This window comes from Equus caballus, chromosome 8, assembly GCF_041296265.1.
Source record: "Equus caballus isolate H_3958 breed thoroughbred chromosome 8, TB-T2T, whole genome shotgun sequence".
NCBI lineage: Eukaryota > Metazoa > Chordata > Mammalia > Perissodactyla > Equidae > Equus > Equus caballus.
In genome coordinates, this window is record NC_091691.1 from 6,229,252 (window position 1) to 6,243,002 (window position 13,751).

A 13,751-nucleotide genomic window follows, 5' to 3' on the forward strand; every position below is an offset into this window, starting at 1 on the left:
ACAGTGGAGGATAAGGAGTTCTATGTATTGGCTCCTTGACATGTGAAATAGAACTTCACCCTAAGAAGAAACAGGCCTAAGAGACGAAGTTAATGGAAAGTTATAGACTGCCCCTTGGTGGACCAGCTCGTGCTGAGGAGTGAGAGTGGGCAGGTTCTGAGACAGCCAGTGCACAGTTCCCAGGGCAGTGGACTCACCGAGATCTTGGTGAAAATGTAGAGCAACAGGGACAGAAGAGAGAGGTAGACCTGGATCCGCTGGCCTCCAAATCGCTTCTTCAGGTACTCTGGCATCGTCACCACCTGCATGGGATGCAAGGGAGGTCACCACCAGCCAGAGTGACCAGAAGGCCCAGAGCAAGCAGAGTAGTGGCATTCACTTGGTGTCAGAAGTGTGATCAAGGCTTAACTCTCATTGGTCAGAGAAGTCTGAGATGTGGACAGATGGCCTCCATCCTCCAGCCATTTGCTCATCTTAATCCCACATGGCCTGCCACTGCAGAGGTAGCTGGGTACTATCCCAGGACATAGAAGGTGCCCAATAAACACTTTTTTTTAATGAACACATGACTGCACATAACTAAGAAGGTAGATCTTTGCCTTGGAGGAGGAGGGGATAGATAGATAGATATTCCCATACAAAGCACCTACTGTGAACGAGACATCACAGCAACGTTGGCATCTTTTCAGTGCACCTAACAAGGTGGCCAGGCAGGGCATGTGTTTCACCCTGCTCTGCACACATGCCTTGAGAAGGATTGTGGCTACAGACCTGCTGAGCTGTTCCCCCAGTTCCTTTCTGTAAATTCCAAACAACGCTGTCTCATCCCCTCTATCCTGAGCCTGTGTCTCCTGGGATCAGACACGTGTCACCAATAGTCCACGAGCCTCCAGAAGACACAGAGCCTGCCCTGTGTTCCTTCGGTAGTGCTGTCAGCTCCTAATGTACAGACTTACATGTAGTAGGTGCTCATTATATCTCACTGAAGAGATGATACTAAAACTGTCATATGTAAAATGTCAGAGAGACTCAGTCAAGAGACTGAGCAAGCATTTGATAGTTGAGTACCAGCTGCATGCTCAGCAAACAAGAGCTGCTGATACATGTAAATGGAGGGGAAATATGGGTTTTTTCTCATGAAGCCTCCCTTCCAGAGGCAGAGGCAGACAATTATATACCATGAGCAGATGCATGGAAGTGCCTTGCAAGTACACACCCAGCATGAAGGGAGGTGGTGCTTCAGAGGGCACTGAACAGAATGAGACTGCTTGGGAAGGCTTCCTAGAGGGACAAGTCATGGCTGAGTGAATCTGTTTAATGCCCCCAAGAGCAGTCAGGAACTTCAGAACCTGGGAAAGAAACCCAAGCCACAGGCTTTCTCTGCCATTTATCCCATAAAGTCTCTTCTGCCTTCCAGGAGGACCAAGCTCACATGTATATTTGTCAGCAGGAAATAGAATCACAGAGCAGATACTTACCCCAGCCTTAATGTAAATGGGGACAAACACCCAGCCCAGCACAACTACCAAAATCAGGGCCTGAAACCAAAAAAGAGGTGGAGTCAAACCAGGAAGAATCTTAGCCCATCCTGCAGGGTCCTCAGCTGCTGCAGGACAGTCACCCAGCATTTTTTCTTTGGGCTCTGAGGACAACTCCCTCGGTGGCCATGAGAGACTGGAGGAGGCCTTTGCTGCCTGATTGGCCCACAGGAATGGCAGCTGGGTAACGGTGGAGGGAACCCAAGGGGACTGCACCACTGACATCACAGCTCATTTTGCCTCTTCCCTGGCTTACAAGGAGTAAGATACCATTTAGAGAACTTTTAAAAAGGTAAAAATAATAATAATACTGGAAATCTGGTAGTGGGCATCCAAACCTCCAATGTGGGTGAAAGGGTACAGGAGGGCTTGACTTTTTAAGAGAAGAAAGAAACACCATTGCTGTCATGTCAGTGGTCTTCTCATGCTACTTTGGTGTAAAGGGAGCAGGACCCTGGGGCTCCTGAAGCTGTGCCCCTCCTCCATGTGCACCCCAGGGTGGCCCTGAGAGGTTGCCTAACATCTAGAGTATCTCTGAGCATAGATTGAACTGGTCAACTGCTGAAGCTCCTCCCAACTCCAGGATACAACGTCTCTGATGTTACTCACGTTCCATTCAAAGCCCCCCATGGCGATGCCTGAAGCTGCTCCTGACCCCGCCAGCCCCACAAAGTGGCCACTTCCAATGTTACTGGCAAAGAGAGAGGCTCCAATCTGGAAACACAAAGAGAAAGTCAGGTGAAGACTCTGCTTTACCAGGACATTCAGAGTGGGCCAAAGACAGAAGAGACAGTCAGCCGAGAGAAAGATAAGAAAGAACAGAGGCAGGCCAGGAACTTGACTGTGCTGGAGTCTGTCAGGAGCACCGGTTCCGAAAGCTGATGTGGGGACCTGGGTACTAGTGAAGATGAAAAGGAGACATCTGAGGAAGGGGCAGTGGGACCCATCCCCAAATCAGGTCATATGTGGGTCCTTTGTGAGCCCAGTGCACAACAGTGAAGAGGACATGGGAAGCCCCATGGCCCACCAGGCCTCTTCTAGAAGTCTCCTAAGAGGCTGTGGGCTCAGGAACAGGGCCTGTGCCATTCTCCTCTGTGTCCTCCAGCACTCCTGGCTTTGGACCTTAACCAATGCAGGCTCTCAGTATATGTAGACAGTTTCGTTGAAAGAAATCATTTAAAAGGAAGTCTCTGGGCCTCAGTCCTCTCACTTGTCAAAGAAGGCAGGGGGTAGAGCCGATGACTTCCAAGTGACTCCTAGCTGTTAAATTCTGTGATTCCATGTGCTCACAAGTAACAAGAGATGCTATTAATAATAATAACAATGTCTCTAAATTGATATAGTATTTTTATTTTTCACAAAGGTCCCAGAGACCCCACAGACCCATGCACAAAACACTACATTTTTCAAGGCTGTACACATGTCTAAAAACAAACGTTAGAAGACAGGTTGGAGTACATATATTAAATATCTAAGAGTGGAAGGCTGGAAGGGGGAAGGAGAGTGGGATCATGAATGGGAGATGAAGGACAAAATATCGGGTGAAACAAGACAGGGATCTTGCAGTGACCAATCACAATACTGTGCCATCAACTCAATTGCATCTGAGGACCAAGAGAAAGTTCTTGAGTCCTTCTATACCTATGAAGAGAAGGCATAGCAGCATCTGATACCAAACTAATATAATTATTCCCATTCTTGCTGAGCCATGACGGGAGGCTGGTAGTTGTCTAATATCCCTAATACAGTCCAAATATGGAACAAAACATGTATTTCCCAAAAGAAAGATTACTCCAAGAAACTGTCCTAACCCCAATATAAGGCAGTGGGTGTTTAGTTCCAAATGCTAAGTCAGAGGAGAGGGAGAGATCCCTGAAGCCCAGGCCAGAAGCAGGTCTCCAGAATGAAGAGACAGTGGTATAAGTGCCTTCATTCATTCACTCAACAAATATTAACTTAGCATCTACTCAATGTGTCAAGCACTATTCTAGACAGTGGGGATTCCACTATGAATAGCACAGACAGACTCTTTACTCTCCAGAAGCTTATATTCTAACAGAGGAAACATAAATAAATAAACCAAAAAAAAATCGGAGAGTGATAAGTACTGTGAAGAGATTAGAGTAGGTGTGATGAGTGACTACTTTAGATTGGAGAGTCGGGCAAGGTCCCTCTCTGGGAGGGACCTCTAAGCTGAGATCAGAATGATAAAAGAAGTTAACTATGCCGACATCAGAGGGAAAGCATTCTGGCAAAGCAAAGACCCCCGGGGGGGAAGGTCATCATGGTTGAGAAGCAGAAAGAAGGCCAGAGTGGTGGGTGAGGAGATGAGATGGAAAGTTGGGAAAGAATGCATCATGTAGGTCCTAGGAAGTGGATTTGATTCTAAGTGGGATAGGAAGCCACTGGAGAGTTTTAGCTGGTGGAGGGACAGGATCTAATTTCCTTTTAAAGATGGCTTTCAAGTGTGTGGAGAGTGTAGTGTGGGGGGCAAGGGAGAAAACAGAGAAACGTGTGGGAGGCTACTGCTCCATCTAGGTAAGAAAGGACAGAGGCTTGGTCTCAGGTGGTAGCAGTTAAGACAAGGACAAGTGTAAAGATTGGGGGTATGTTTTAGAAACAAAGTTGACAGGGCTTGTTGATGGATCAGATCTGGGAAATGAGGGAAAGAGTAATCAAGGGGAACTCCCAGATTCAGGACTTCAGTAACTGGGAGGATGCCATTCATTAAGAAGGGGAAACTGCAAACTTTGATTGTTGCCACTTAAGAGTTTCAATCTTTTGGTATCTGTACTCTAAACTGCCTTGCACAACATAAGGATGTTTGTCTTTGTTAAAAGAATTTGTTGTTAGTGCTGTTGAGTGGATTCTGACTCCCAGCAGCCCTGTGTACAGCAGAGCAGAACCCTGTCCAGTCTTTTTGCACCATCCTCTCATCTTCTGGCGCAATATCAGACAATGCTCCGCTGCAATTCATAAGGTTTTCCCGGCCAATTTTTTCAGAAGTGGGTAGCCAGGTCCTTCTTCCTAGTCTGCCTTAGTCTAGAAGCTCCAGTGAAACCTGTCCACCTTGGGTGACCCTGATGGTATTTGAAATACTAGTGGCATAGCTTTCACAGCCACCACAGTATGACAACCGACAGATGGGTGGTGTGGTTCCCTGACTGAGAAATAAACTCGTCCTGCAGCAATGAGAGCACCAAATCCTGACAGACCACCAGTTAAAAGAATAGGACCCAGTAAACTTTGCATAAAGATGTAAATTACCATGTCTCTGACTATAAGTGGAATTCTCATGGTGTGAAAAGTTCTATTGCTCCAGACTACATCTCGTCCTCATTATAGCATAAACATTAAAATGCTTTGCAAGGTCCAAAAAAAGAAGGGTAAACTGGGAGACAAGCAGGCTGCTTAGAGATATCTATCTCTTTCTCCTCAAAGCTTGGTGGGGATAACAATCCACTTTTAATCAAATTTCTTTTCTGCATGTAGCCTGCCTCTCCTGAGCCGTTATCTTTTCATTTATCATGTCTCACTTGATAAATTATTAAGCCTAATGTTCTACTATTATGGACATAATTACCAGTAATGATTAACCACATTAGATTAACCCTGAAGTTCAAGAGGTCCTCTCCAACATCCCCCCAAATGGGGACATTGGACTTTAAGCAGTTGCAGGCTTTCCTGAGATACCCCCTCACCATCTGATGGAATGAGAGCCAGGAGACCTTTGGGGATTCTAGAATGTCCTTGGCACAGGTTCAATTCCCTTCTGCAGGAGCACTACTGTTCTCCCAGTTGCTCACCTTGGCCACATCTTAGACTCCCTCCCTTAACCCTATGGCCTGCACTCAGTCATTTACCAAAACTGTGACTCCGCCTTCACAATGTCATGGGCATCTAGCACTTTTTATATCGCTCTTGTGCAGACTATCATACCTCTTAACAAGACCATGGCAGGAGGCTTCTAGATGATCTCCAGTCACCCACCACTCACATGGCCTGTTACCTCTCCAAAGCACAACTCTGATTAAGTTACTTCCCTATTCAAAGACCTTCTCGGACCCCCAAAATGGGCCTGCCAACAGTCTTCCTGGCATCTCCAAGTTTAAAGACTTAGTCCTAGGAATTCAGCAAGATTTCAAGTTAAAGTCCCCTCCAGTGAGAAGACAGCATGAGCTTAAAACTTAGACTTTGAATGCTTTCTTGACCGCTTACTATCTGGGTGACCATAACATCTGCAAGCTTCAATCTCCTCTCATGACAGGAGTCAAATGAGATTATGAATCAGTAATGACTGACACTCAGCTGGCCCTCAACCAGTGTCCTTCCTCTCCTCCAAGAGGACAATCACTTCACCCTCAAAAACAATTCACAAGAACTACCGTGGACGCTATTTTGATCTGAATTGTGTTCCCCGAAAATTCTTATGTCGAAGCCCTAGCCCCCACTGTGATTGTATTTAGAGAGAGGGTCTTTAGGAAGGCAATTAAGGTTAAATTAGGTCACAAGGTTGAGGCCCTAATCTGATAGGACTGGTCCTTATGAGAAGAGAAAGAGACTCCACAGATCTCCCTCTCCCTCCACACGCGCACAGAGTAGAGCTCATGTGAGGACACAGAGAGAAGGCAGCCATCTACAAGCCAGGAAGGGAGAGCTCACAGAAACCAACCCTGACAGCACATTAAACTTGACTTTCTAGCCTCCAGAACTGTGGGAAAATTGATTTCTGTTGTTTAAGCCAGCTAGTCTATACTATTTTGTTATGGCAGCCCAAGCAGGCTAATATAGACACCATTGCTTTATATGACCTACACCGCCCTTCCTCTCCCTGGAGCTCATTAACGATGCTTTCATCACTCTGATTTCCCAAACACTCTCTCTGTCCACTCCTCACTCCTCACCCACATTCATACCCATTTGGGAATCATGGCATCTAGGGAGTGACCCAGTGACATGAATCATCATGGCCTTCTCTGTAATTTCCTTCCACATTCCTTCTGAGGTCGGGATTTAGACTTCATCCAAAATTTCCCCTAGCTTGACCTTGCTTCTGACTAACCTCTTTCTAAACCTTCCTCATCCCCTGATGGGGCTCAAGAAGCATGACAACTATTTGGATAGTTTTGCTGTCACTGTGCAAGATGAGCTTTGCACAGCTTGGTCTGACCAAACCCAACAGATTTGATAACATGGTAACTGGGGAAATAACATAATGTCACATCACAAAGGCAAAAAGATTATGTTTTCCTTTGACTTTAGGGAATTCACAATCACATTTTCCTGCCTAAACTTCCTATCCTAGAAAGTTAGCAGGAAGGGAAACATATGGAGAAATTATAGAATCATAAAATCCTCCAGAGCTGGAGGGACCCATAGATGTCACAGCTTGAGTCCCCTCTGCAACACGCTCCAAGTGATGGTCAGCTTCTGGATGCATCCCTCTAGTGGCAGAGAATTCCCCACCTTACAAGGCAGCTGAATCCATAAAGGAACAACTCTAATGGTGACAAAGTTCTTCTTTACCTTGAGCTGAAATCTCCCCATTGGTCCTACTTCTGCTGTCTGAAGTGATACAGAACAAGTCAAATCTCTCTCCTGCAAGCTAGCCCTCCCAACATCTGAGGACAGGGACTGTGAACCCAGGCTAAGCTTCCTTTTCTCATGTGTCTGCTCCTCACGGGCCGTGGACTTGAATCTCACCATCCTTGCTGCTCTCTGCCGCCCTCAGCCCGCTCTGTGTCCTCAAGTGGGCCTCAGAGTGAAGCAGGGCTTTCCAGAGTGAAGCAGGCAGGCAGTCCTTCTTGATTTCTAATCTGGTTTTAACATCAAGTGGCTTCAAATTCTTTTTTTTTTTTTTCGTGAGGAAGATTAGCCCTGAGCTAACATCTGTGCCAATCCTCCCCTACTGTATACGTGGGATGCCTCCATAGCATGGCTGATGAGTGGAGTAGGTCCACACCCAGGATCCGAACCCATGAACCCCAGGCCACCAAAGCGGAGCGTGCAGAACTTTAACCAGCCCCCCAAATTGTCTTTTAAACCTGCCACTCATCTATGGGACCTTGGCAGTGGTGAGAACTAAGCCAGTCCCTCTAATTCCTGTCACCCCAAGAGAATGAGCCTCTAAATTATTTGGACTATTAAATAAGGACAGATTTCCTCTCATTGCAGTTTGGATTTCTGATAATACCAATTTGGTTTGCCTTAACAATACAGTGGCTCTATCACTTAAAATTTTTTTACTTCAATTCTTCCAGGGTTTGGCACAAATTTGATGTTTTCCCACAAGCCTTCTCTAAAGGGAAAACTACTAAAACCACAAATGAAAACATCTGGCTGAATTCATTTCTTCCTACCACCTATTAAAGTCAGAAGTCAGAAGCTAGCAAGGATGGGATCTAACTCTCGAATGAAAGGCGGACATTAGTCTATTTAATGATCACTCCTTCAGCACTTAACTTGGTCCCTAGAAATGGGCTCCATGATCCAATGCTACTCACAGGGTGTTCTGTGAGCCAGGAGCATCAGCTTCACCTGGGAGCTTGTGAGAAACGCAAATCCTCTGTCCCGCCCCACCCCTGCCCCAGCCCTTCTGAATTAGAGTAACAAGCTCTCCAGGTGATTCTTATGCACAATAAAGTTTTAGAGGCCTGCCCTAGACTATATTGAAAGTCACTATTTCCTCCTTAAACTTATTTTGACCTCAGGAATAGGAGCGTAGTGACTAACTACAAAATTGGGATGCTAAGATGTGGAGGACAAAACGTTTAGGTGAAAGAGGTTCTCTCTCCGAAGTCCCCTACTTCACCTCCTGAGTTTTAAAGGTCCATTACCATGGCACTCCTGCTACTGAGTAGGAGACACTGTCACTTCAACCACATGCCAACATGCAGCACATGGACTGCAAGAAGTTTTGACCAATCTCACCGATGAATCCCTGGAACTGCTGGGCTCAGTCGAATAAAGACTTCCAGAATATCCTCACGCCATAGCAAACTGATTGAGACGTTTCAAATGGAAATCCACAGAAGCCAAAGGCATTGTGGGAAATCCTTCCACAGACACTTTATCTCCAGAGATGGGGTTATAAGAGTTCCCAGAAGGTGACTTCAACCAGCAGAGGCAATAAATCTTGATGACAAGAGGATTCCTCTGCCATAGCCTGAAACTAGGAAGAGGAATTACATGCCCTCAAGGGTCTCCACAATCCAGCCCCCTCCTCCTTCTCCACACCCAGCAGTCTCTCGAAGCCCTTTCAGGTCCCCTGTGCTCCGGCTAAACCACACTGACTCAGTCTTCTAGATATGCTCTGGCTTTTCTGCCTCCTGCTTTTATTTATGCCATTTCTACCTGCTTGGAACTCCCTCTCCATCAAGCTCTGCCTACAAAATCACTGCCCCAGTCTTCAAAAGGAAGCCAGTCCCATCTCTCCACTGACGTCATCCAGAACTGAGCTCCTCCTCCTGTGATCTCCCACCTGTGTCATCTGTTTCACTCTCCTGGTGCATGTCATGCCCCATGCTGTTAACTGTTTCTGCACAAGTGCGCAGATAGATATCTTCTAGCCCTCAAAGAGCATTTCTGCTTCCACTTAGCACAGGACTTTCTTTGCACACGGGAAGCACGCAATAAAAGTTTGCTGAGTGGGTGAGTGAGTGAGTGATACCAAATCCTTAGACTCTCCTCTTGGAGAAACAACAGGAACCATGGTTACTGAATGCCTCAGCGTTGCATTTGTTCCTCCCGGCTGCAATGGAGTCAGCACTCTTCACCGAGACACACCAAGGACCACTATTTCCTGAGCAAGAGGCAATAAAGCTGGCTAGCCAGGCCAAGAAGGGGCCCATAAGAACAGTGGAGCACCCTAGAGACTATGAACTGCTCTGAGATGTCAATATGGTGACCTGTACATTCAGTGTTAGTAAGAACAAGACCTCAAGGGGGATCAGACTTTGTGGGTTAGTCCATCACACAGGCAAAACTTTTTAAGTGATAATACTTGGTGGTGGCAAGTAAATAGTCTCTCCCATATATTTCTGATAGAAAAGTAATTCTGGAAAGCAGTTTCTTGGTACATATCAAAATCTCCTCTCCTTCCACCATACTATCCTACTTTTAGGACTCTCTTAAGCAAAGTATCAGAAAAGAAGACAAAGTTTTATATACAAGGATTTCATTAGTATGTTCATTGCCATATTATTTACAACATAGGAAAGTTGGAAATAACATAAGTGTCCAATAATAGGAAAATGACTGAATAAATTAAGGCACATACTTAAGATTGAATATTATACAGCCATTAAAATTATACCTTTGAAGAGCTTGTTATGACATGAGGAGGTGACCATGATAAAATGCCAAATAAAAAAATAGCATACAAGCTTATTTATCATATGATCCCCCAAAATTTTATATATAAGTATACATATTGGATATATATCTCTCCAAATTTAACAGTGGTTATCTTTGGAAGAGAAAACAGTGAGTGTGTTTTTGTATTTTTTATACTTTTCCAATTTTTTCAAATGAGTTTGTGTAATTGATAAGCAGAATACAATTCTTTAAAACCTTTAAGAATAAAGAGCAACAATTCCAGAGCTGTCTCAGATTCACTCGCAGAGCCTGAGATCTGAGAATAAAGCATGCAGGGAAGTTAAGTGTTTATTGTGAGGAGATGTAGAAAAAGATATGAAAGTGTCATTGAATGCTAACTAAAAATTATGTTTTGTGTAACAGAAATTAGAAACAGACATCTTAACCCAGTCATCTGATGTTAGAACTGGAATTACCTGGAAAATGATTACAGTCAACCACGTCATTTTCAAATGAAAACAAAATTATAGTTCAGAGGAAGAAAGTGATTCAAGCGTACACATTAATTTTATCTTTACTGCCACACCCTTAGGAAAGTAAGATAGCATGTGGACACTCAGGACACTGATCCAGGAATCAAGAATTGCCTAAGGCAACAGACAATTGCTGTGTGTGTCTTTCTAGCTTCACCATCAGATGCAGACAATGTATTTGGAAAAGGCACTCTGTATCAATAATTGTATCTGAAAGCATGATTAAATGGTGTCTACCTCACTCTCTTCTCCTCCTATGCAAACTGGGAGACTTTCGACCTGGTTCTAATCTTTGCTCTGCCAGAGCAAATTACGTGAACTTGAGCCCGTCAATTTACTGCCTTGAGACTCAATTTCCTCTGCTATAAACCGAAGAGTCCTTCTTCACCTACCTCACAAGGGGTAAATGAGGTGACAAATGTGAGAAACCTCTAAGAAAGTTTTGCCCCACAAAGGCACACTATCCTGAAGAAATATCAATGACGCTTTTACACAGCCCATGTTTTTACGGAGTGCCCTGAATTTCCTGAAAGAGACAGAGTGGTTGTTTTCTCTTGGAGGGAGCAAGATCTTCACAGCTCAAAGAGAAAATGTATTTCAGGAAGCCACTTTCTTTGTTAATGGACCATAATTCCCAGAATGTCCAGAGCTCTAGAGGTGGCTTTCTGCTCCCAGCTTCTGTCTTCCTTTAAGGAATGACACCAAGATATCCCAGGGTCTCCTCTCCATTCTTTCTCTGTGCTAGATGCCTCCCTTGAGATATCCTCACACGGTGGTTCTCAAACTTTAGCAGGCATCAGAATCTGGAGTTAAAATACAGGATGCCCAGCTAAATCTGAATTTCAAATAAACAAATACATTTTTAGTAAAAGTATGTCCCAATATCACATGAGACGTATTCATTCTAAAGAAGTGTTCACTGTCTGAAATTCAGATTTAACTGGCCATCCTGTAGTTTCATTTGCTAAATTGGTCCACCCTGATTAGAATCACCTGCAGGGCTTGTTAAACCACAGATTGCTGAGCCCCATCCCTTCAAGTTTCTGATGCAGTAGGTCTGGACTGGGGCTGGAAATTTTGCGCGTCTAACAAGATCCCCTGTCTTGGTGATCCTACTGGTGTGGGCACCACACTTTGAGAGCCCCATCCTGGAAGAATAAGGGAAGGAGAGAGAATGATTGATTTTTACAGTGCCTCCTTTAAGCCAAGTGTGGGGCCAGGCATTTCATTCACTTTATCTTTTTTTTTTTTTTTAAAGATTTTATTTTTTCCCTTTTTCTCCCCAAAGCCCCGCGGTACATAGTTGTATATTCTTTGTTGTAGGTCCTTCTAGTTGTGGCATGTGGGATGCTGCCTCAGCGTGGTCTGATGAGCAGTGTCATGTCCGCGCCCAGGATTCGAACCAACGAAACACTGGGCCGCCTGCAGCGGAGCGCGCGAACTTAACCACTCGGCCACGGGGCCAGCCCCTCACTTTATCTTATTTTGTGTTCACAACAGTCTGTGAGGTAGGTATCACTCTCATCTTTATTTTATGGATGAGAAGACTGAGGACCAGAGCAGTGATGTGATCTGCCCAAGGTCCCAGAGCCAAACATGACTGACATCCACAGGACAGAAGGGGAAGCCACAGCACCACACTTCCCTGAAGGGGCACAGTGGGGTCAGAGCCCCCTACCCATCTCACTGTAAATTCATGAACAGCATGTGCACCTCTGCATCACACTCGTATTTTAGATTCCTCCCTCATCCTCTGGGGACTCAGTCTCTAATCTGAATAGGGATCTTGATTCCCTTCATAAAGTAGCTTTCCATTGGGGAAGCTTGGAAAGGTTTAATCTTTGACCCTTGCCATCTCTCAGGGATCATAGTTCCTGGCTGGGGACAGAAGAGAAGGTAGGGCTCATATATTCAGAATATTTTATTTCTGAGACTCTGTTAATATTTAGACACAGGCCTTGCTCCAGAGTCATCATAATCTCTGTTTACGTCAGCTCACGTCCTCCATGGACAATGGGTGCCTTTCATTCATTATCTTCATGAACATCTCTTTTTGCCCCAAGAACCAAAAGGGCAGGAAATCAGGAAATAACTGCCAAAGCTGGCATTTCCCCACAGGTTGTTGGCACAAAGGGCAGATGAGGTCTTCTGTCAGCATTTATAGGTCAAGAAGACTGGAGACCGACCCTCCCAGCAATTCAGATGGGCTCATCCTTGGGATCCTCAAAAACTCAGGGCCCTTACCCAAAGGGCCTGATCGATATGTACAATCTCTCCCCCATGCTGGCCCCCTTTTAGTACCCCTCAAGTACCCCAAGCTTCTCCTTACCTCAGGCCTTTGACCATTCTGTTCCTTCTGCTTGGATTGTTCTTCCCCCAATCTTCACGTGGATGCCTCCCTCTGGTCCTTTAGGTCTCAATCTAAATACTCAATCCTCAGAAAGGCTTTCCCTGATTCTCTTAGGTAGATTAAGAAAGACCCCTCTCCATCCCTCCCACCCTTGACTCAAATACATTTCCTGCTTAACACTTACCAATATTTGTAATTTTAGATATATTTTGTAAGAATGTGTGTGTCACACACACACACACACACAAATATATGCCAGCACCTAACACAGAATATGGCACATAGTAGGTCATCAACATGTAGATGTAGAATGAAAGAAGAGAAATGCATAAATAGATAAATTATCAAATTCACAGTTTAAGGAGGAGGATCTGGAGATGAGATACAATAATAATAATGATGATGATGATGATAAGAAGAATAGCCAACTTGGGTGGTACTAACTATATACTGTTCTAAGAGATTCACACGTATTAAGTAAATTAATCCTCAAAACAACTCTGTGAGACAGGTGCTATGATCTCTATTTTTCAACTGAGGAAACTGAGGCACAGAGAGATTAAGTAACTCACCCAAGGCCACAAAACTAGGAATGAGTGAAGCTGAGGTTCAAACCATGGCAGCCTGGCTCCAGAGTCCATGCTCTTAACCCCAACTCTAAAACACCTCCCTAATACAAAATTAACCCAAAAAGACACATATGGCTGCAGCTGACTTAAAATGTGTCGTGCCAATGGTAGACAGGAAAGGCCCAGAAACATTTCTAACATGAATAATCCAAGGACTTCATCTTAACCAGTCATTTCAGCACTCTTCTGACTTCAACCAACTAGAAATATTGAGCATAATTTACTTTCTCCTTTCTCTGCCTGCAGAAGTGCTAATGTGTTAGAAAATACTAGGAAGAAAGCCAGAGGGAAAGGAGCAGGCAGGAACTTAGGTACAAGCTAGATGGCAGGAACTTGGCTACATACCAATCAACTGATGCCTAGGAACACACAGAATACATGGATG

General features: G+C 44.7%; 1 protein-coding gene across 1 annotated transcript in view; it reads right to left on the minus strand.

Annotated features, from left to right (window-relative positions):
• The window catches only part of SLC5A1 (solute carrier family 5 member 1), a 57,135-nt gene that overhangs the window by 30,373 nt on the left and 13,011 nt on the right, over positions 1-13,751 (minus strand). Inside the window, exons 3-5 of the mRNA NM_001081872.1 lie at positions 2,148-2,252; positions 1,479-1,538; positions 198-302 (exon numbers count right to left, since the gene is read on the minus strand). Of these exons, the coding sequence (NP_001075341.1) occupies positions 198-302; positions 1,479-1,538; positions 2,148-2,252 (270 nt within the window). The remainder of the gene's footprint in view (positions 1-197; positions 303-1,478; positions 1,539-2,147; positions 2,253-13,751) is intronic.